We start from the raw sequence: 24,116 nt of genomic DNA on the forward strand, positions 1-24,116 counted from the left end.
TAAATAGCATTTTTCACATTGACACACACCAGTTCAAACATAACAAGAAATGCCCCCAGTCTGTCAGCTCCCCACCAAAATGTCTTCCCAGAAGAATGAGCAAAACATAACAGCTAACCAAATCATACATATTCTATACAATAATGTGGATGATTTTTAATCAATCCAGAAATCTTTCACATCATTTGACTTATGTCATCATAACAGGACTGTAATTTCACACAGTGTCACTGTCTTTTTATGAAAAAGAACGGAAGAAATATCTTGTACTGTCATTTTGTCCTTTGTAGTCTAGAATGTGAGAGATTCCTTAATTGACATAGTGTCATCGCAAAAGTCTATTCTACATAATTACACTATGGCAACTGAAACCAGCTGTCAGCCATTCCATTACACTAAGTACAAACAGACATCTCAAGAAAAGTCATTGCTTCAAGTACATCAATTTAACACCATTACTACTTTTCCTTTTAAATGTTTTGTGTATTCGGTGACCTGAAATACACAAAGATTAACAAAGAAAGCTGAACAAAACAGCAATTTCAAAAGCCTACAGAATCAAAGTAGTACTTAGAAATTAATTGTGATGCATATCTGTATATAATTATCACCAACCATCGAGCAGCTTTCTGACTTCAACAATATTTCATTGTATTAACAGTATCCCTCTTACAGTATTTTACATATAAACTTATGATCTTCTACAATCTTTCCAATATCATATAAGATGTCCTTTGTTAATTTACCTTGAGTTTCTCTGGAACAGAAGAGCCATTATTCTGTTTCTCTCAACTGTTGTACTGCTAAGTCCTATCACCCTTTTTCTCCTTTCATTTTCTTTTAATGATCCCATAGTTTCCTGTCTTTTGTCTTCCTTTGTCAACACACTTTTTCTTCTTTCTCATTTGACATATATTACCACATACATTTTCTCCTTTAATCCCTCAATCTCCCAAACTTTGGATTCATCTTAACCCCTTGGGTATCCATCTCCTAGCCTCCAGTTTGTTTGGTCCTCCATTTCTCCTTTGAAAATACTTCTTTCCTTCAATTTCATCTTAACCTAAATGTTTGTCTTAAATCTAAAAACTTGATATTACCCAGAAGGGAATGTGGCTTTTTTTCCCCTCTATTAGTATTTTTTAATTATTATTTTAAATGATTGCCAGAGGCTTATATCTACTTATGGAGCCTGTTAGAAAACGGTTGACATGTCAGCTCTGACCACATACAGGAGGTGGCCCTCCTGAACAAGGAGAAAACTGCTGGATCAACATCAAGAATCAAGATACTACTGTAAGACCTGAGAAAAAACATGAGAGCTTGTAACATGGGGGCGCAGGGACAGAGTGTGACTTGAATATCCAGATCACAAAAATATTTCTGCATCCTCAGTTCTTCATTATAGACTCAGACCAATAGGATGAGTCTCTCACTCCTTATGTCTATGTCATATAACACAACTTAATATCCCTATGTCTGAACTGCACCATCAGTTTTTCAATGCAACTACTCAACCATGAAGGTGTCCAGTAACAACAAACTCTGAGACCGACTCACTGCACAGTACAAAGTTAGACTGGTGAGCAGCTGCTGGCAGCTTCCTCTGGCACTCTCCTAACAAAAGGAGAGCTGGACAGGCAGTCAGCCCTTAGGCTGAAAGCTGTAGGATTTCACGCTGCTATAAAACTTGGTTGTACAGCCTCTAAGGGATAGAGGGTGTTGGAGCTCCATTTTATTAAGCTCTTGTTGCTTTGATATATCAACATAAGGAAAGGAGGGCAAAAATTCTTAAGTTCTCTGCCGATACTATTTCAGAGTAGATAAGGAAGCAGGGGAAGCTTCCTTCTGCAGCAGTTAAATGCATTTTCTCTTCCCTTAGTTTTTTGGGTTTTTTTAATTTTAAAAGAAGAGAATGAAGATGGCTCTTGTCCATTACAAAACAAAGAATTTACTCTTTGCTGTGTGAAGGTTGTACATAAAGGCAGCACATCACCTTCTGTTGCTCAAAAACAAACGTAGTGCCTACATGGGGAATTTGAATTTGGTCTCTGAGACACATGCAAGCAGTCTGCAAATGAGAAAGGATAACTGGGAAGACACAATAGACTAGATTAGACCTTTATAAAGTGGGGTTGTAATGCAGTTTGTAAGGAGAAGGAGAATGAACGTTGTGGCCCCAACTGTACTGAGGCGCAGTGGCCCAGCACAACACACCATAAGAGACACCCTTTTCTCAAAAAGGCGCAAGGCACACTGAGCCTGGCAACTCAATTACCCTCTCAACCCAGAAACAATCATCCCTTTCTCTCTTCTACTCTTGATCTGAAGTCTAACAGCAGAACAGCAAGGAATGACTACATTGTACATGGTCTGTAAACATCTAAAAAGCTGCAGGCTTTAGAGAACAAGAATCTCTGACCTTTTATGATTACTAGAGCAGCTTTCCAACAAAGCAAACTGCATACAACACAGCTCTCAAATACCTAACAAAGTAATTCATTTTTAGTATGCTGCTATCCACATACATGTGTATTAATAATAAACAATATTTAAATACCTGAGTACAATACTGTTTACTGCTTAGACACATAGGAGGTTGAGGAATTCACTGAATTGCATCTCCTATAAACAACTAAACTTTGAAAACTATCTTCAAGGACATTTAACAAAACCTTGACAGTATTTACACTAATACAAAAATATTCAGCAAGCATATTGCTGAATGATATCTAAATGATCTTTTTAATAAAAATTCAGAAAAAAATATATTAAACTACTGAATAATTAAATGAGAAATTACTTTGTTGCCATTATAAACTTTCAAAAATATAAATCAGAAGTTTCAGTGTGGTTTCCAAAAATGCACTGCTCTTGTCTTCTGTCTCCTCAAATAGCAGATGATGCAGGTACCTCAAATACTACAGAATGAAATGGGAGAGAGGCCAATCCAGTACCAGCCACACCGGCAGGTTCTCATGTCAGCTCTGCCAAGGCCAGGACTTCAAGTGAATCATTTCAACTTTCTGTATCTCCCTCTTAACTTCCACCTTAACTCTAGCAATTAACAAAAACATAGAATACTTCTATTTAAAAAAAAAAAAAAAAAAAAAAAAAGTTGTTTTAAACTGAATACAGAAGCTACTGCCAGGGATGGGGTCCAAAAAAGAAAGGCTGTGACTACATTTTAGTAATCTGAAATACTTGGGTTTTTCTTTAAGGAGTAAGTCTCCCAGAAGAATAACAGTATACTGCAATTCTTTTCTAAAGCAGGATTTCCTGATAAAACAGCAACTGATCGTATCAAATGCTCAGAGCAAAAGCACAGGCTTACCTAGAAGCTGAACCTTCCAAGGTGCTTTAAAAGTTATCAAAAAGCCAAATTCTACAGGGTTGACCTGACTCACTATCCACCTACAAGTAAAATCTGTCTCTATTAAAATCCTGAAGAATGTGTCCATTGTTGGTACCGTGATAAAGATTTCACATCTTTAAGGTAGATTCCTCTTATTATTCCCGTATCTTTGCCAAAATCTAACACTCCAAGTTCTTCAGTCAACTCATCTTGACTTTCTCTGCTCTGCAATGGATTTGCAGAATTCAGAATGAATCAGCTATTAAAATGACTTGCCCTTTCTGGCAAATCACAAAAGGGCATCACATTTCTGATGGCTATAAGAGTTTAAAAGGGCCACCAAATCTCATTCCAGGATGACGCTGGTGCCAGTTCTTATATCTCCTGCTGCAATATTCAGTTTGCCTTCCCTGACTTTTTACTCCCAGCTTTCTTATTTCAATTATCAGGCCCCTATTTTATCTTCAACAACACATCATCCTACCATAGCTACTACCTTTTAGACAGTAGCATAACAAATCCTTGATCAAGTACAACTCTGGTAAAACACTTTCATAAAATTTGCTTTACACTTCCTAAGGAAACTACTGCAAAATTACAAGACTAGAGCTTTTACTGCCTTGTACCTTCCCTGTTCAGTTCATCTGCTTCACAATGCCCGGAGGATATAATAACAAGCAATATGGCAAATGTTATACAAACAGATGCTGACATTCATGGAAACCAATGCCATGCTGACAAAGTATAGACACGATAAGGAAGCAGTCTATTTGCAGATGCTGATCACAATGCCAATTACTGTAAATCACATCAATTCTACATTATAATTTATGCATATATCCTAGATCTCTTATCCTAACATTTCTTATGAAGGTAGCACCAACAAAGCAGCTGTCAACTCATGCATGGCCACGCTGCTGCCATTCCCTTCTGTCCAGCTCCACCTGTACAGCCACTTCCAGCTGCACCCAACAGCCAGGCACAACACAATGCGGGGCCACACAATCTTCATACCACCTCCAGAACATTGTCAATATAGATAAATAAAATTTCTGATAAATAAATCACACTGCAGATAATGATTTCACAGATGGAAGAAAGTTTCAAAGAGTAAGATGCATCACTATCCAGTCCTCTTTAGGCTGTCCCAGACTGTCCATGAATATTTTATATCAATTTTGTAGGCATCTTTGTTTATTCCTAGCTCATGTAGTTAAAAGTCATTTGTAAAACACGAATATAATATATATTTTTTAGGATTTTGTTATGATTATAGTAAAAGCGCTGGCACTATACCTCCAAAGAAGAAGTTCAATTTATTCCTGTAATATTTTCCTGCTAGTCTACGTGACAGACCACATTTGCATTAAGCAGAAATTCTTCAAGTAAAATGAGAAAACATTGCTCGAGACAGCCACCTTCATGTCATATTTCTGCCCAAAGCCAACTTAAATTTTAATAACACATTCAACAACAATAACATCTTTAATGAAAGAAAAGTTTGTACCTGTAACAGCTCAGGTAAGAGCGAAGTTAAATTCTTATATTGTAATACTCAGTTTTTTGAATACAAGTACATTTGAAAACCATTGAAAGCAAAAACCTTCACAGCAAAATTGACACAAAGAAACGGATTTTCAGTATATGGTATCTCTATTAATACAGAACTGCCGTAAAAGTAATTAAAAATTATGACTTGAATTTTAAAGCATCTGTTTTTAAACACTTTATTTCATTTCTAAAACTTTACACAGATAAACCTTGTAGTACAATAGCACTAGCCGATCTGCAAGCAACTGCTGCTCTCTGCTTCTATGTACCACTGCCAGTGTGATTTTACCTTGTTTGCAATGCTTGTGATGAATGACTTGATGTCCAGATTAGTTGGGCAACTCTTCTGACAGGGGGCATCTGCACACTTCAAGCATCTGCAGGAAGAAAAAGAAAATGTGTCACAGAGATATGGAATACCAATGCTGCCAACAGCATAAGGTTTTCAAGTGAGCGTGGTAGAAGATAAGCTGCAAATGAATAATACAGAGCATATTCATAACATTTCTGTTTAAAAACTCAAAGTGTTACCTTGTTATTCTTGAATTAATTTGCACATACATTAACCGCAAGAATCCTACAGACAATACACACAAAGAAATGAAAAGTAAATTAAAAAGAACAAACGAGATTGAAATACCTCCAGTGAAAAACTGGACTAACTTTGTCAATCACATACATTGCTTTTGCTTTTGTTTGTTGGCATGCTCTTTTTTTCTTTCAATTAAGAGTGGAATAAGCAAAAAGGCAAAGTCTGTTAAGTAAAAGATTAATAAGCCTTTCATCTTGCTATTCATTATCATCTAGATGGGCACTGCAAACACCATGGCACTAGCAATACTGTAGCTGAATTTGAAGGCAATTTTGGTAGCACTCTCTGATTTTCCTCACAGATCTACTCATGCAGAAAGGGGTCCCAAAGGAAACACTTAATGGCAAATAATCTGATGGATGGCAAAGGCTGGGAAATGTGGTAAAGCCAGACTTCAGGTTCAACAGCATGGTGGTTACTAGTTCAACTAGCCAGGATGTCAGAGGGCTCTAGCAGACAAGTACCAGCAGATTTAGCTGTGGCTGTTACATGCACTGCTGCTCTGCTCAACAAGCATGTGTTATAAATGCCTTACCCAGAAAAGACAGGCCAGAGGGAACCTCAAACTGTTTGTGTGCCCAGAGATTGAGCCAGGATGCTCTTAGCATTCCAAAGAGATGAAAATACAGAAAAGCACTAGGACTAGAAGCCAGGAGAACAGGAGTTACGTAGAAAAAATATCTGACTTGATAAGGGCTTGGATAATCATTTTGTCTATGTAGGCAGTAAGGAAATAGGAAGGGGAAAAAATTAAAAATTTTTAATCACACTTAAAAAAAAAAAAAAAAAAAAAAAGCAAAGATTTCATTATGACTTTTGGCTCTTCGCTTTCCTGAATGTGGTTTCCTTTAAAAATGTTACAGCCCTGTACCCAAGATCAAAAGAACTGCATTTAATATAAAATACATTTCTACAGACTATATATAGAAAAATCTCATGTCAAAACTGACTAGAATGGCACACAGCAGGATAAGCAGTACAGCGGTTACCAGTTGTGGCTATTAAGCATCTTTGTCGAATTGCATCTTTTTTGAATTTTGAGCTGGTTCACAAATAACAGCTGTTGAAAATGTCAGCTATTTAATAGAGAGCGGGGGAGGCAACTCCAACTTGAATGCTAGCTTTTGGGGAGGAGGGGAGAGGGCCATGAATATGCCAGTCCAGACTTTCTCTTATAATAATACCATCTTCCCATTCTCTGAGCACTCTGCAGACTAAAGTGCACCAGGCTGCCATTAATCCCACTTATCACCCTGACAGCTCTGTAATTACACTCCTGCTATAGCTAGGTACTGTAAGGTACTGTAGTCCTAATAAAACATCAAGCACTGTGCAAAATGCATGCTGGTGAGGTGTTTTATTAAACTTGGGGGGTTGATCATCAAGTGACATTCATGTTGACCTATTTTTCTATTTGACAATAAATTATGCTTTGACCATATCATAATAGATATTACAGAGTGGATTTGCTGTACCAAGGAGCAAAGGTACTGCATTCTAGTGAGCCAGGCAAAACGCATAAATACAACTGCAGAATCATTCACCAGAAAGTTATTACATAAATTGCTGCAAGTGATTGATCCTTTCAAAAAAAAAAAAAAAAATCAGACAAAATACCACGCTGAAGAGAATGTGGCAACAATTATAATGAGCTTCAATTCAACATGCACACTCCCATATAAAGAAACATTAAGTATTACATTTCTTTTCTTTAACTGCCTTCCCATTCTATGAAACCTCCCTTTCAGTTTAAAAGGTTATTCCATAGGTATGTTTTTAGCTGAAAATAACATTAAGAATATATAAATTCTTTTTTTCTAAATCACCTAATTTGCACCAAATATAAGTGAAGAGCTACATGCTTACCAACAAAGTTACTTTTTTTAAGCGGTCATACTATTCGAGACTGCATAAACTTGCAGGGCATTGGACAAAGCAAAATCTACGCTAATCTCAGAATAATTATGTCAGCATTCGTTAGTACAAAAAGAAAAAATAGCTGTCGATTATCAGAGAATACTCTATTGTCAATTGCTTCACCTTCATAGAACAGAATCTCTTTCAGATACATATGAGCTATAATGAGTCTTAAAAGATACTGCGTTTCCCTCCAGACTTCTGCAAGGTCTTTGACGTTGTCCTGCAACATATCCTTATCTCTAAATTGGAGAGATATGTATTTGAAGGGTGGATTATTCAGTGGATAAAGAGTTGGTTGGATGGTCATAGGCAGGGCGCTGTGGTCTACGGCCTGTCTGGAGACCAGTCACAAGGCATGTCCCCCAAAGGTCAGCTCTGGGACCCCCGCACTCCAGTATCTCTATCAACCAGACAGACAGTGGGATCAAGTGCTCTCTCAGCAAGTTCTTCAATGACACCAAGCTGAGTGATGGAGTTGACACAATAAGGCAGCATACCATCCAAAGAGACTTGCACAAACTTGAGAAGAGGGCCAATGGGAACTAATGAGGTTCAAAAAGGCCATATCAGGGCAATCCCAGGTATGAATATGGTCTGGGAAAAGAGCATATAATAAGCATCCCTATGGAATAAAGTTGGAATGGCTTTAAACTAAAAGAGATGAAGCTTAGTTTAAATATTATCAGGAAATTGTTTACTCAGAGGGTGGGGAGCCTCTGGCACAGGCTGCCTGGAGAAGCTGTGAATGCCTCATTCCTGGAGGAGTTCAAGGCCAGGCTGAATGGGGCCCCAGGTCACCCCTGGCAGGTGTCAACTCTGCCATGCAGAGGGGCTGGAATGGGATAAATCTTTAAGGTCCCTTACAACACAAGTCACTCTTTGATTCTGCCACATTTCATTTATTTCCATGCAAAAGGCAACACACTCTTTGTACCACTATAAACCCCAACTTGAGAAACTCGAAGAAAGTTAATATTCTTCATTTTGGAAGCATTTATCTGTTGGTTCAACTCATTCTTATTGAAAAATGATAAATTAAGTTAGATATAAAACTCCTAAAAGTGCTATGCAAATGTTATATATTCTTATATTTATGCAAATATCATTATTTGGCAAAGCCATACAGGCTTGCCCATGATTATATCATGACAGAACTTTGTTTCCACAGATCTAAACTCAAAATTTACATCTCTTATTGAAAAGTGTTAAATTATACATAAGTATCCCCAGTGAACTTAACATCTTGGATTTCTTGCTTTCAAAAATGTTGCAACACAAAGGTTATTTAATATTTAAGGTGAGAACACTTGTAAATCTCTATCAGGAACAAAATTCCATATATGAAAGATATTTACGTAGTAGCCCAACATTATCAGCTATCAGATTTGTACCTAACAATTTTGTCAGTGAAAAATTGGCACCAGAAATTGTGTCCTCACACACAAATCTCATTCAATCCACCTCTAATATAGCGTAAGGCAAACAAAATAACCCACAACAGCAACAAAAGCAACACTGAGAACAGTAGATTTCAAATGTCTAAAAGCAATAAAAGGAAAAAAAAGCACTTCAGAAGTAGTGATTTTTGTTTCAAAGCAATAAAAAAAAGAAAAATAGAATAGACTGCAGATTTCTGGAACAAATACTACTCTTTGGGGAAGCAAAAAGATGCAAGAGAACTATGAAATGTGTCTCGTATTTAAAAAAAAAAAAAAAAGAGAACACAAATGAGGAAGAAAAAAATAGTCACTAATTCCTGTACATTCTGTAAATTCTGTAAATTCTTTCCTCTGGGACATCAGAAAATAGTTCTATATTTTTGTTTACAGAGGGAAAAAAAAAAAAAAAAAAAAAAAAAAGAACCATAGCCAAAGACAATTTTCAGTTTATTTTCATTTGTCTGCTTGTTGAAACATTTTTAAGTATTTTATTTTACATCCAGAATATCTGATCAGACTAGCCTATAACATGTCTTCACTTCTAAACAAAGATGGGCAATTTAGTTATTTCATTACCTGAAACTGCAGGGAATAGTTACCTAACTAACTGGCAATAATACATACTATCTGAAGTACAGTCATGTTTGCTGAAAGGCCAGGGTGGAAACAAATATTCTGGAGTAATATCTAACAGATAATTGCTGATAACCTATCAAACTTTCATATGTCACCAAAAAAAATCCAACTAAATAGCATATATCATGGTTACTGTTGGCAGACACTTAGAAGCATATCAAATCCTAATCCAATTATGTGAGTTCCAACAGGACGAACACCAATTTTGAAAAAGATCTTCTAGCTCTATTTGGAAAATTTTCTAAAACTTTAACTGCTAGTCAAGGAGATAGCCCTGATAGTCAAGACACTTACAGAGATATTTAGTATACACATCTTTTGGTCAGCCATTCTAAGAGAAATGGCAGAGGAGTTGACTCCACTCAACAAATCTGAGAGCAGTTCACATTCAAAGATTTGGACATATATTAATTTAAGAGAGATGCTGGGATAAAGATCCATCAGTTTTTTCTACTGCAATGATGAGAGGCTGGTAAGAGCCTACTTTTGTCTTACTTTGCATTTCACAGGGCACAGAAGAGCAGAAAGATTATAAAGCAGCAGGGAGATTTTGTTGTGAGGTGTAAATACTGAAACATAATAAAAATTGATAGCAAAGTTTGATAAGTACCAAAACAAATGAGACTTAGAGGAATTGTGTTCATTCAAAATCAAGAAGCAGAAACAGAGGCTAACATGTAACACTGAGAACTCTGCTATGTACGTGCACTTTTGACAATGAAGACAAAATGATCCCAGAGTCAACTGCAAGTACATAATTTTGCATAATGCCTCTAAATGTAAGGAGCATTAGAAACCGTACAGAAAAGTAGTTAAAATAGACCGTAAAAAAAGTATTTTGGTTCTGGCTATGTACTACTGGCATCCCAGAAAGACAGTGAGCCTTAAAGGACTGATGCAGACAGGCAGTAAAATGCCACAGCCATGGTTTGAAGCGATTACTGGCTACCTAAAGACCAAGCAAGACAGAACTCGTAAGGAAAACAACGTATTAGAGGAAAATATATATAAGCAGGTACAGAACTTGGAAGGAGACTTACAGACTGCGAGAAAGAGGGATTGCAAGAAAATAGTAGAAAAAGCAGCTTGTCTTCACTTGCCTATGGCTTCTGATGCTTGCATTTCAATAATTTTTTTTTCATACATAGAATAGCATATTTAGAAATACCCAGCACACAGTGTCTACCATGGCATAGGACTTAAAAATATTCAATATTACATAAATTGGTATTAAAAGTTCATATCTAAAGAAAGAGAGGGAAAGTTTCCCACATCATCGTCTCTTTGGCAACCTGTGGATCCTATGAGATTTCTGCAGACTCACAGAAAAAGACTTCTGTCCGCACATTAAGATGACCAGAAGCAGCAAATTTTAAAACAGGCAGTCCACACAATCAGAAACAGGTAAGATGTTGCTGCTGGCAGCAGCAGGAGGTATAAGGGAAGTACTCTCCATTGAAAGGACAAAATGCTAGGTGAGAGTTAGCCTTGAGAAAAGAAAACCTCCTACCCAAGTACAGCATAATGGCACTTACAGACAAGGCTATTTTCAGATACATAAAAGACAGTGAATCGTATGGACATAGATTCCAAACCATTCAATTCATCAGTGACTCATCTTTCTTCCTTGGTCTCCACAGATGACTGCATTTTCTCATCCACTTTTGAAACTCTCTTGACAGCAGGAACCCTTCTCTTCTCATTATCCTAGCTTCTTCTTGTTTTTTTGTATTCTTTTGTCTCCATTCATCTGAAACTTCTTCACTTCTGTTCTACAACTTCTTAATTATTGTTCACTACACCTTTATCTTAACAGATGATGCTAATAAAAAAAATATGATCCAGTATCTGACAACAGATGTTTCTGACAGTGGTGTTAGCGCTTGCACCAGCTACTTTGCATCTTCTGATTTCTTGATACTACTATTTCAATGTTACTTCTTAAAATTTGTGTTCCTTCAAGTCCCTGAAAGCAGCACTTTATTTGCCATCCTGAGCACTTGTGGCTCAGCCACCCCTAGTCTTAGAAGTGTTTTAAACCAGTACATTTCCATTCACCACAACAGTGATCCCTTTCACATAGAAGACAGCTGTTACATGATGTTCAATATCCTTTTAATCCTCTATAGACCTTAGACAGAATGGGTTGACAGAACTGACAGTTTTTATTATAGCTTGCCCTGTACACAATAATCTTCTTTCACCTGGACTATTCTCCCAGAAGTGATGCTGACTTTTTGACTTATATCAAGGATTACCTCTAGTCTTTATAAGAGAGAAGAAATTATTTTTATGTGGCATGACTCTTATCCTGTGTAAGTTACCTTTTCAAAATATGAAACACTTTGTTTGTCTTAATGTCAGTGAAACTCTTTTGGGTTCATGTCAGGAAAAACACAGTTCACAAGTTAAGTTACAAATACTCTCTCACAAAACGCTTCCATCACCTACATCCATCTTCCCAGTGGCACCATACAACACATTGTTAACAACAGGAATTCACATCTGACACTTGTTTGTACTGAAAACTTTTAATACAAACATTTAATAAAAATAAGAACATATATAAAAAATCATTGAAAGTAACTGAAGTATAACGCACGCATTGGTAATTAAATAAAGTGTTCTCAGTTCAAAACTACAAAGCCAGAAGAATCATTCATTACAGCCACAGAGATCTGAACAATTAGACCAACAGTGCTAATGCCGGTCCATCTTGCTATTTAGGCACATCAACAATTCCAGCACAGTTAAAGCAGAGACTTAAAGAAATTTTGTGAAGCAGTCATCTTGGAAAAGGCAGAAACAGGATAAGCTAACATTATCATTAGTTTTAAGATCTGATCTCCAAATAATCCTTGGCTCTTTTTTGTTGCCTTGCCAATGCAGAGCTGATACCATGTTGAGACTGATTCTGGCTTCATCCAAGGCACACTTCAGTGCTCTATGTACAATGAATTCCCACCATTTCCAAAGTCATGATGCTATTAGCAAATGGTAGGAATCATGAAAGAGGAAATTGGGTAAAAGACCAAGGAGATTTGCAGATGCTGTCACCTGAGGATTTGATCCTACGTTGAGCACAGTCTGAAGCAGACAAGAGCAGGAATTACCTCATTGAATTCTGTATTCAAAATAAGAGTTCCAATTTGCCTTGTATCCACGCTTGGAGAAAGATGAAGCATTTTTAGCTAGCATTGCAATTCATAACTTCAGAAAAACTACATGTTCAGCCATATTTCCACCATGAACCTGATAGCTTCTTCCCATGTAGGAGGTATTCATCATCCCCAGTCAAACAGCTTTTCCTTTTTTTTTTTTTTTTTTTTTTTTTTATTATTTTTTAAACTGCTAGAGAATCCTCAGTAAAAACTCACTCCTGAAAGACAGTGAGCACTCTAATTCATTATCTGACTGCTTAACTGTTCTTTATTTTAATATGACTGCAGTCCCAGTGGAACTCAGACCATTCATTTGCCTATAATTTAAGCCCTTAAGGGATTTGTTAAACCAGCCTAGCACAAGACTTCCAGAAATGAATTCCCAGAGCCCAGTCTAGCAGAAACATCTCCAGCATCCTCACCCTTATTCTCACCTGAAAATTGAAACAGCTATATATTTGAGAATGACATACTGCTCCTCATGTCCATTCCCCGAGAGAATTCACTAATGTGGAAACTGCTAGGATTGAGGAGAAATTCTAAACCTTAATATTTTTGATAGAAATTGCATGTGTGCAACCACAGTCTTTCATTCTCTCCTGCAGACAAAGCTTTCTCATGCGACACCTCACTAAGTGACACAGGGTAATCATGCAATTTTTTATTCTCATTTCCCAAACATGTCATTTTTCTTTATCAATAGCAAAACAAAAAAAAAAAAAAAAAAAAAAACAAAAAAAAAAAAAAAAAAAAAACCAAACATATCCCTGTTTAAAATATATAAACATCTTAAAAACGTGGCATTTCCTCATATGCTTTGCAGTTGCAGAAATATCTTTTTCCTCTCTACCTTACATTTCTTCAAAAAGTAAAGATTCAAATCAAGAGTCCTCTTAGTGGATTAAACCTTCATGGCAGAAATCACATGAGCAACTACAAAGGTCAGCACAGAGCAAAGGAAGCCCTTATAAGGTGCAACAAATGTTGCATTCAGAATACCCTGAGTTTAAAGATAAGCAACATTTCACAGGATATAGTTTTGTTTGCTATAAGTAAATACTCTGGCTCATTAAGACCGAACAAATGGCACACACATGCTACATCAACATTTTGCTATAATCACCTTCACTGTAGAAGATTTTACAGTATTCACATTACTACAACATAAACAAAAGACAGTCAACAGTCACTCTCCAGGCTGTTGGCACTTACACAAAAGAAAAAAAATAAATAAATGTGAAGCTTTGGGGGTTTTTTTGTTTGTTAGTTTTAACTGAGAACTGATGGAGATAGCAGTGGTAATATGAAGGTTGACTTCCTATGAATCTGATAGAACAAGCAGATTTACAACCTGATGGAAAGGCTGATTCACAGAACCACCACACTGCACACTTTCTCTCCTGCCACACTGATTTGTCAAGAGTAGAGAAACTCCTACATGCAGTCTACTTGATCAGGGCTATAAGACAGCTGGCCAATCTTTAATCCTCAGGGTAAACCAGGGTTACTGTAAAGATTCCTGAACAGAAGGCTAGTTGTGATGACTTAACAGGTTTAGACTATCTTTACAATTTTTTCCAGTGTCAGACAATGGCCTTTTAAAAGGGCAAATTTATGCCTGCTTATCAATCTGCAGTTGAGGTTCTGCACAGAGGTAAGTTTAAACTTCACAGAATTTAAGAGTATACATATTTGAAGTTTTTTAGTACTACAAGAGTGACAAGTATCAAGTAATATTTTCCATATACAATACTTTTTTTTTTTTTTTAAACCATACAATCCAAAATTAGGGGAAAATAAGAATATTGTAGTTAAAATAACAGCAACCAAAGGATCTAAACAGGTGGCTATTATGCACCAAGATTTTCAGATACAATTGCCTGAAAACACTCTTGTTTGATTTCTAAAATTATCACAGATTTTAGAGGGAAATATATCAGAAAAGAAAACTCAATTTAGTGGCTAAACATAGGATAGGCACTGACCTACTAGTGTCAAGCTTGAGTAGGTGTGAACCAGATCACAATCAGTTCATCTGCATTTGCAACAGTAGTATAAACATTTGTTACTTTAAGGAAAAGGTGGAAGAATTTTCTCTCCCCGGGAGAGAAAAACTTTTACAACCTGAGTAGAAAGAATTTTCACACCCTCTTATGAAGATTATATAAAGAAAGCATTGGCCACATTTCCTCTCACACCAAAGGTAATGGCATGAGAATTAAGACATTTTCTGGAATGGTTCAGCATCATTTTGGCAAATATTTAAGAGAAGCACAGCTTAGAAAAAATTTAGGATGGATTAATGAGAACAATCTGTTAATCCAGCATTGGTTTGATATATCACCTGTTCTTGAGTATGGGGCATTACATCACTTTGTGAATTCTCAAATCGTTATCATCATGTCAAATACAGCAATCCCAGGACTGCAAATGCAGTGCAACTGAAAAAGTGTACTTTTCCCATCTTGCAGAGGCACTGCATTTTCAAAAATCTGCCGGAAGAATTTAAATATTCTCCTCTGGTAGTGTCATTTACTACAAATGAGAAGATGTCTGCCTTTAGGCAATTCTTTTACACAGTTATTTGAAAACAATTACAGAAAAACATTAAAATTGATTTATGTAAAAAGTACTCCTCAAAGGTCCAAATAATATATTCCTCACACAGACAGCCAAGGAATCAGTATAAAACACAGCTTCTTTTCCATCTTTCCTTATTACCTGCTCTCTCTACACAAAAACACACGGTATTGATGATTAGCAAATTCACAACTGCTCCTACAACCTAAGTTGAGATACTGTGGTTTTAACATTTCTGTTTTCTAATGCAGAGGCATTAAAGTTTCAGTGACCAGATCTGATAATTTCCAGTATCTTCATGCCTCAGGTTTTCAAGAGTGCTGTTATACAGGCTGTATTATCAACACAATCACAAACCTAATATTCTTACCAGTTTGTCGTCTTTAACAGCAAGGGCTGCTGGTTGCTTTCTGTACTACATTTGAATGCCAAAAGAAGTGGATACGTACAGACTCATGCAGCTCCTATTAAACCTTTTTTGCAATAAGAAACAGAGGCTCACAACCACGCATTTTTACTTTTTTCCATCACTAGACAATCATCACTCCCTTTTGTCCTGAGCTCTAGTGTGGCTAAAAACCTTCTATGATTCCCTGGATCTCAGCTTTCACTATGGAGGAAGCCAATAGGTGAACATTCTCAATGGTTTCAGTCCCTGGCATCCTGGCTCAGGAAAGTCAACAGACTAACCTAATGTTCTCCTCCTCTACTAGAGCCCAATTGCATCAGAATGTGTTCAAATCTTGGGTTAATGTAAGAAATTAGACGGTGAGTGAGGCTGCAGCTTCACCAGATTACTTTGTCAATCAGGACATGTCTTGCTAGCAACTTCAAAAGCAGTTTGCTCGTCTGCAGGAAGGCATCTTGATAACATCTTCTAGATTGCAAGCATCAGTATTTTCTGTTAGAATTCCATTTCAGCTACCTTCCAGGTATATTCTGGGACTATATTTTCTATGAAAATGTGAATACCATGAAATTTTTCAGTCAAGATAGGCACATGAACGACCTCCAAACTCAATTACATAGTTCAATGAAAAACACCAATATAAATTCAAAAACAATATTGTTAAATTATTTATTGGTTGTGCCATTGATATGTATTTGGTTATGAAACAGGAAGCAATAGAAAAGGAAAGGATAAATTAGTGTAAATACACTTAGTCAATAGTAATTCAATCAATAAAATTTGCTTTTCCTTCGCAAGCCTGGAAAAGTAGAAAGACACAGTTACTCTTTAATTACCCAATTCACTACGGGCTTAAAAAGTACTGGATGTGCATCATGACCAGCAGCATATTCTTGGAAATAGACCCAACATATTTTAAACATTTATCTGGCCAAAGCAATTTTCTTCATAATCAGAAGATTGTATATTTTAGCAATCATCACAGGTATTTCATTCTGGATAAGAATGGAGAACAATAAAAAAAATATTTTCTTCATAACTTCATTTTCATGACTAACTCCTACGAAGACCAGGAGATTTACAGAGAGAGAAGATGAATTTGACTGCTATCTTTCAAAGAGAAAAGAAATCAAAAACCCTCAGATGCATAAAACTAACAAAGAACAAAAAGGAAACAAGATTGAAACAAAAAAAGAAACAAAATTATTAACAAAATTTGTTTGCATTTTTGAAAAATCTCTCCATAATCAATTTTGGTGATTTCTGTGTACTGAAATCCTAAGGAATTCTCCTAATTTTTTGTTTACAAAATACCATTAATGGACACAAAGCTTAATCCACAGTTTCAAAAGAAGATAAATGAGTACAGCATTAGATAAGGTAATATAACCCTCCAACTTTTTAGCAGAGGAAGCAGTAACACTGCTCTGTCAGTGTTTTACCACCTACAGTGCATGGTATTTACTAAAACATATCCGAGTGTGCCTTCTAGGTTTTGTAGTGCAGCACATGACGATGCACTGCCATCAATAATTAGTGCTGAACAACAAATGTCAAAAGAGATTAAGTACATTATGTTGTGCATTCTTTTTTGCTTGTTCTCTTGCTCACTTGCACAATTCAGTAATTCAAAAAAGGGTCTTCCTATCATTAGTGTAAATTAGTAATTTTCTAGAAAGTAATTAAATTTACACTTTACAGTGTTGCCTTTGTAAAGATAACACATCACAAAGTCAAATGAAATTCTAAAGTGATTATTCTGAACCTGAAATCAGCTCTAGATAAACTTCTGACATATTTCTCAATATTAACCTGATAGGTGTACAGTATTAACACCAGCAGTTTCCTGATTGTCAGGAAAATATATTATTTTTATTAATTTCTCCTGAGAGTGCAATCTATTCATATCTTTTAAACTGAAGTCATTCCTACTCTAGGTGAATCCTATTACTTTCAGGCCACTAAAATCTCATCTGTTCTACTCCTTCTCCAACACAATCTTTCTACAGTTAAAGCCAAAGTCACTTACCGAAATAAATCTCTAGGATCAGTAAGTCCCATCAAAGAATTTAAACTTCAAATTCCATTTTTAGATTGAGAAAAACTAATCCTTCAACTAGTAATTCACTGACTTCTAAGAGCAACGCCGCAAATTTTGGAAGGATGGGTGCCATATTTAATGCATCTGTCTCATTAATAACAGTTCGTAATAAAATATTACAAATAATAATGAATAATTCAAGCAACTTTCACCTATAAACAGAAAAAAATCCAACTAGTTTTGAGATATTGCAATTTAATTTTTCCTTTCTAGATATTATGACACAAAATCATGAATTCCAGTGTTTTCTACATACTCACAATGCAAGCAAGGTAAGTTACAGAATATATATCATCTTAACTGGAGTTAAAAATCAGTTCATTTAGTATGTGTGATAAATGCACTCAAGTACTACACTTTTGATCTAATCGGTTCGTAGCTGCTCATGCTACTGTGTCATAAATACATCATATTTAATAATTTACCATGACTATAAATGACAACTAAGGACTAAGGCACAGAACATTTTAGCAGCTTTCAGCAGCCTACACCTTGAAAATCTCTTGTATCCAAGCATCTTAGCCAACACCAGAACAATTTCTGAGCACTCCAATGGACCACTATGCTATATACTGTTTTCTTAATCAATTTAATTCCTGACTTTTTTTTAAGCTACCATGAATCAACAGAAGAGCCCTCACTCTGCTGCCACATGTAAGCAAAATCACGGTTGCTTATTGTACCCTAAAGTAAAATTACGGCAATATTTTCTGCTCGTTTACACTCTTGCTTGTTCTGAAGAGTGAAGGCAACTTAGCAGTTACTCTTATTTTAGCATTTTAGAGGCAAATCATTGATCATAAGATTGTTGAGTTTCAAATAAGCAGCCTTTACTGAGAGCGCTAATGATGATTAAAAAGCAGTAATTTTAGAAGTCAGTGAAATTCGAGTTCCTCAATGACACATTTTTGAAATATCTTTTGAGAAAAAGAATAGTGATTTAAAAAATAACATCAAGTAACATCAATTACTGTTTTTCATATCATATAATTGTGAATGAACATTGACCAGAGCACCAAAGTAACTGTACTGATTTTAACGCCTGCATGAGAACAAGCTGCATGCAGCTGTTAAACAACAAACAAATGTTGTTAAGGACAAGAGAAAGTTTCTTTCTAGTACAAAATCCTTAAGCACTGAATACACCATTTTTCAGATTTTGCTAGAGATAGGTGTAGACTCAACAATGAATACCACTGTAACGACAGATGATAACATACTTTCCATTTAGAATGACAGAAGTGTTATTTGTGAAATTCATCATTAAAAGAAAGTTTAGAAAAGATTTTTTTTGCTAATAGTTCAGAAAACTCCTATGAATCACTGCTAAAATTCTGACAACTTCAAAGATACAGAAAATAGCTACTGGCTTTAAAAGAAATTAGTTTATTATTTAGCATTTTTCATTTTCAGAAAACTCAGAAGTCTTATTTCACAGAAAAGAGATTTATTTGCATTTTTAAATGTATGAAGCAGAAAGTATGTTTGAAATTAACAATAATGAGGAAAGACTAGACAGCTTTAAATTGTTCACAATATTCAGTTCACTCAATATTGTCTCCAGTGCATATAACTACAACATTAATTATTGCAAAAAACAGTATGTTCACACACTAATTTGAAATCCTACAGATTAATTTTTAACATACCTTTTCCTAAATGATTCTCCTATCAATTTGATCTCTTGGATCTAAATATCAAAATAGCAATCATACACAAAGTTTCTCTATTCATTTCAAAAAGAAAATAAGGTGTAATTTAGCATGTACACATACTGCATCATAACACTAAAGAGCAATTTATTTTACATCTAATTCCATTGGTTTTTTTTCCTAAAAATACCAGAAGGGTAACGAATGTTGACAGACTGCATTCAAAATATGCTGAACAAGAGACAGTGATTTGTACACTGTGATCACCACATGGAATAACATAATTTAACCCACTCAATATGTTACCAAATATATCAGAAGCAGTGTTAGCATAAAACTTTTTTTTTTTTTTTTTTAGTTAAATAGGAAAAGAAACAGTATGCATATATTTATTAGAGTAACAAAAAGCCTTTTCCAATTGTATGGAACACTTTGAAGACATGCTCTGCATGGTAAAATCTCACTTTTTGTCTGAATTCCATATTAGCTAGTTTTCTACTCAATTTATAACACTTTGTTACAACATACTACTGTTCTAAGTGGTATTTATTGCACACTGCAATAAAAGAAATAACGATCATTCTTGTTGATAAAATAAGGTGTGATTGAAGACTGCAAAAATGTGCACATTTGTTTACAATAGAAGGCACAAATCTAATGTTTTATTTGTATTGGGGCTGGCACAAATCGCTTGCAAACAGAAGCATTAGTGCTATCCTGAGACTGCAGTCTGCAAATAAACAACTTTGAAGAGAAACTATCCTGAAGGAAACCTCCACTTTCACATGTCATATAAAGCATCCATCTGTCTCATGCAAACTTAAAGAAGTGCAACTGTGCCATCCAGTAATTCTATTGAATAGCTTTGAAGGTATTCAAGAGAAAGGGAGTTTTTAAGTAGCAAACAAATCCCTTCTATCTATGCAGACTTTTAAACAGTAAATTCAAAGTACAATTTCTAAATTAAACAAGCTATGGTATTTCCACAGAGAGGCACAGGAACACAAGATCTTTGAACTTCCTTGTTTTCTGCCAATACGTTAACAAAAAGATCTTGGTTGAGTTTACCCTAGGAATAACTAGAAAACAGTGTGCCCCAGAGAAGACTGCCCTATGTATGCCCTAAGCCATCAGTCCCTTCTGAAAGCTGAATTTAAGGGTTACTTAAAAAGTTATTCCAATCAAGGGTAACTGAGCAGGAAAATGGACAAATTATTGCAAATTATATCACCAAGTGAGCTTCAAACTCTTTTTTTTTAAGAAATTCTTTACTTCGAGATCATAGAATCCTTAGACTTAGGAGGGATCTTTAAAGGTCATCTAACCCAACTCCTTTGCAATGAACAGGGAGAGACATGCAGCTTGATCAGGTTACTCAGGGCCTGATCCAGCCCTGCTTTAAAAGTCTCCAGAGATGCCCCCTCCCTGGACATCCCACCACTTCTTTGGGCAACCCATACCAATGCCTTACCACATTCACTTTGTCTTTTTCCTTGTATCTAATCCAAAATTACCCCCTTTAGGCTTGAAACCATTTCAGCTTATTCTATCAGTACAGACCCTGCTAAAGAGCCTGTCTACTTTTTTCCCTGTAGCTCCCCTTTAGACACTGAAAGGCCGCTATTGGGTCATCTGGCAGCCTTCTCTTCTCCAGGCTAAAGGGCCACAGCTCTCTCAGCCCGTCCTCATAGGAGAGGTGTTCCATCCCTTGAATCATTTTCCTGGACTTCCTCTGGATGTGCTTCAACAGGTCTGTGTCTACCCTGTACTGAGGACTCCACATCTGGATGCAGTACTCCTGGTGAAGTCTCACCAGTGCAGAGCAGAGGGGCAGGATTGCCTCCTTCATCCTGCTGGCCATACATCTTTTGATTCAGTCGAGGATATAGATGGCTTTCTGGGCTGCAAGGGCACATTGCTGGCTCATGTCCAGCCTGCCATCCACCAATACCCTCAAGTCTTTTTTGGCAAGGCTATGCTCTGTCTTTTCATCCCCCAGCCTGTATAGGTAGTGGAAAAAGTCTTCATGGATGTCCATACAATGGCTAGTGTAAGAATGATTTGCAAATTTATTGAATTTAAGTATTTTTCAGCAAATATTTCTAAAAGTAGAAATATTTCACATTACATTTTTCTGAGTTCCTACGAGTAAAACAAACAGCTGATTTCTTTTAAGCCTCAGAGGTAGGAGAAGACAGAAGGAAGCTATACACTAAGTGAAATATCTTTTGCACAGACACAAGTAGTTTTGGTTAATTACTCCTAATGTGTTAGACTACTGAAGTTTTAATCAACACAGCCCTACTCTGGTGCAGATGTTGACATCTGTAAAAGTTAGTGCAATTTTACCTCCTCCAGGCATTGCAGCACCTGGAGAAGCCATAGGGAAGGCAACGTGGATTCTTACTGAAATTAAAGCAGCAGCTGTCAGCTCAGGAGGAGGTACATACCAACGTGAACCATAAGGCAGCTTCGCATGAACCCGCTCTCTTCTTAAATACACTCTTTAAGCAACACTGGGAAAAGCGTGATGAGAACACAACTTGCCAGACAACAAAAAACTAAGAACAAATATACTTAAAGATTTTAAATTTGCCATGTAGATATATAAACATCAATTTTGTACAAATTAATGACAGATGCACAACAATGCCATACACAGCTTATGGCAAAGTAACTTACGTGGAATGACACAATTTCTTAAGACTCAAGAACCAGGACTTTGACATTTCCTCACAGTTGTTTAATTCCACAACTAGTAAGTAAAAAAAAAAAAAAAAAAAAAACAAAAAAAAAACCCTCTTCTTTATCCCCTCTCTTTTTTGGTTCCCTACAACCAATAAATGAGGAATTATAACAGACTGAGAGAACATGAGTGCAAGAATCTGATAAACATACTACTAGATACTACAGAAGCTGTTTTCCTTCCTGCAGTCCAATCTTGGAGCAAAGAATTCACTGACAACCTACACTTCTGTGGCAGAAAGGAAAAAATGCAAAGCTGTATCACCACTTGGCCTTTAGTTTGTCTTTCAGGTGGTTATGCAAATGCTTTCTAATGAGAACAAATGAAGTAGGGATTCACAGGAAGGCTAGCATCATCACCTCTGTGCCCCGGAACACTTGAAATTAAAAAAAAAAAAACTTAAAAATAAGCTAAAAAAAGCTTTCTTTAACTTCATAATACTGGAATGCTACAAAATAAAGCCCAGCAGAATATGATGGTCATTTCAATATGCATCCAATATCCATCTCAGTAAAGGCACAGCTCATCATGGCTCACAAACTTAAAGTAATCTTGCCATGTATCAGTGCAAGAAGAACAATATCTTCCTTGCTTTTATAATAAGCTACTGTCAACCTCTTCCAGCTTCTACAAAAATACTCTGTGAGCATTTCTATTACACAGTAAATAAGCAGAACTTTAAGAAATGCAGTAAGTTTTCCTTTTTTTTTTTTTTTTTTTGTTAATACTCTCAAAGTCAATCTACTTTTGCAGGGAAAAAGGAAACAGCTTCTGGACTACCATTTTGCAGAAATTTGACACAGTAGGCACAAGGGTTTAGAAAATATTTCCTAAAGATTAGACTGATTTCTCAGATTTAGGGCAGCACTACAAAAATTATCACGCAATGATCAACTTCCAGTCTTAATCTCAATCTATGAAAACTAAAGAAAAGTTGAAAACTGTCCATCTATATTCAAATATCCACTGATCTCAATAGCATGCAAAAAAATCAAGAAAGATTATCACATATTATTGAATTCACAGATTATCCTCATTACTTGTTCAGAGTCTACTTAGCATCACCTGGAGGGAAGCACACTCTTCAATTCGTTAAATGATGCTTCACTCTACTGTGGCTTTCACTCATTCCTCTACCTTTACTGTTTACAGTGACATCAGCATAGAAATGTTGTATACGTTTCTAGCCACTTTTTAAACTGTTTTCAATGCAAATCTCCATGGCAGCATATAAAAAAAGATGGCACTGGGATGGCCTCTATCATAAAAGCCCTCTCCTGTGGTCCATGTCAAGTACTGCATCCAGATAATTTATTTTTAAAACTTAATACTAATGGCTTAATGAAATTATTATATCAAAAGAATGGTTCAAAGATGTCTGTATTCAAGTTTTGGAACACAAAACTGTATCATGTCTTGACTTTGGATGAGGTAAAAATGGGTTTACCCAAAGTTATCATTCTACTATCATTTGAAGATTTTGAACTGAATTTATAAATAGAAACAATGATCAAATACAATCATGTCTTATGGACATAAAACTAATGCTTCTCTTACATTATCTTTGCTTCTCCTTCCCCTTTTGACAGGATCAATGGGGAACAAGACGACCCTTAGTTTGGAAATTCACTGCAGAGTTCATTCAACCTTTAGAACATGGGTGCCCAACTTTTTTGCTTGCCTGTGCCATATCAAGTGAAGAGGAATTGTCTAGGGCTGGATCTATGAAGGTTGTTCCAAAAGTAATGCCTCCTATTTATTTCCATGGAAACAATAACAGATACAAAGAGCACAATAACACTGCTTAACAGAACAAACCTTAAGCTACAAAAAAAAAAGAAAACACTGTAACTACCATCAGATACGTATTTTCAACAGCAATGAATAAAAGCATGCAGGACTGTCTGGGGACAGTCGGTATCAGCAGAGTTGACCACTGTTGCTACATTTGAAACAGACCATCCACCACCTCAC

General features: G+C 36.1%; 1 protein-coding gene across 4 annotated transcripts in view; it reads right to left on the reverse strand.

Annotated features, from left to right (window-relative positions):
- The window catches only part of DPYD (dihydropyrimidine dehydrogenase), a 327,599-nt gene that overhangs the window by 233,566 nt on the left and 69,917 nt on the right, over positions 1-24,116 (reverse strand). For all 4 annotated transcript variants that reach the window (XM_052666446.1, XM_052666449.1, XM_052666448.1 and 1 more), the window contains exon 4: positions 5,196-5,283. In XM_052666446.1, the coding sequence (XP_052522406.1) occupies positions 5,196-5,283 (88 nt within the window). The remainder of the gene's footprint in view (positions 1-5,195; positions 5,284-24,116) is intronic.

This window comes from Tympanuchus pallidicinctus, unplaced genomic scaffold (genome assembly GCF_026119805.1).
Source record: "Tympanuchus pallidicinctus isolate F22 unplaced genomic scaffold, pur_lepc_1.0 scaffold7, whole genome shotgun sequence".
Lineage (NCBI taxonomy): Eukaryota > Metazoa > Chordata > Aves > Galliformes > Phasianidae > Tympanuchus > Tympanuchus pallidicinctus.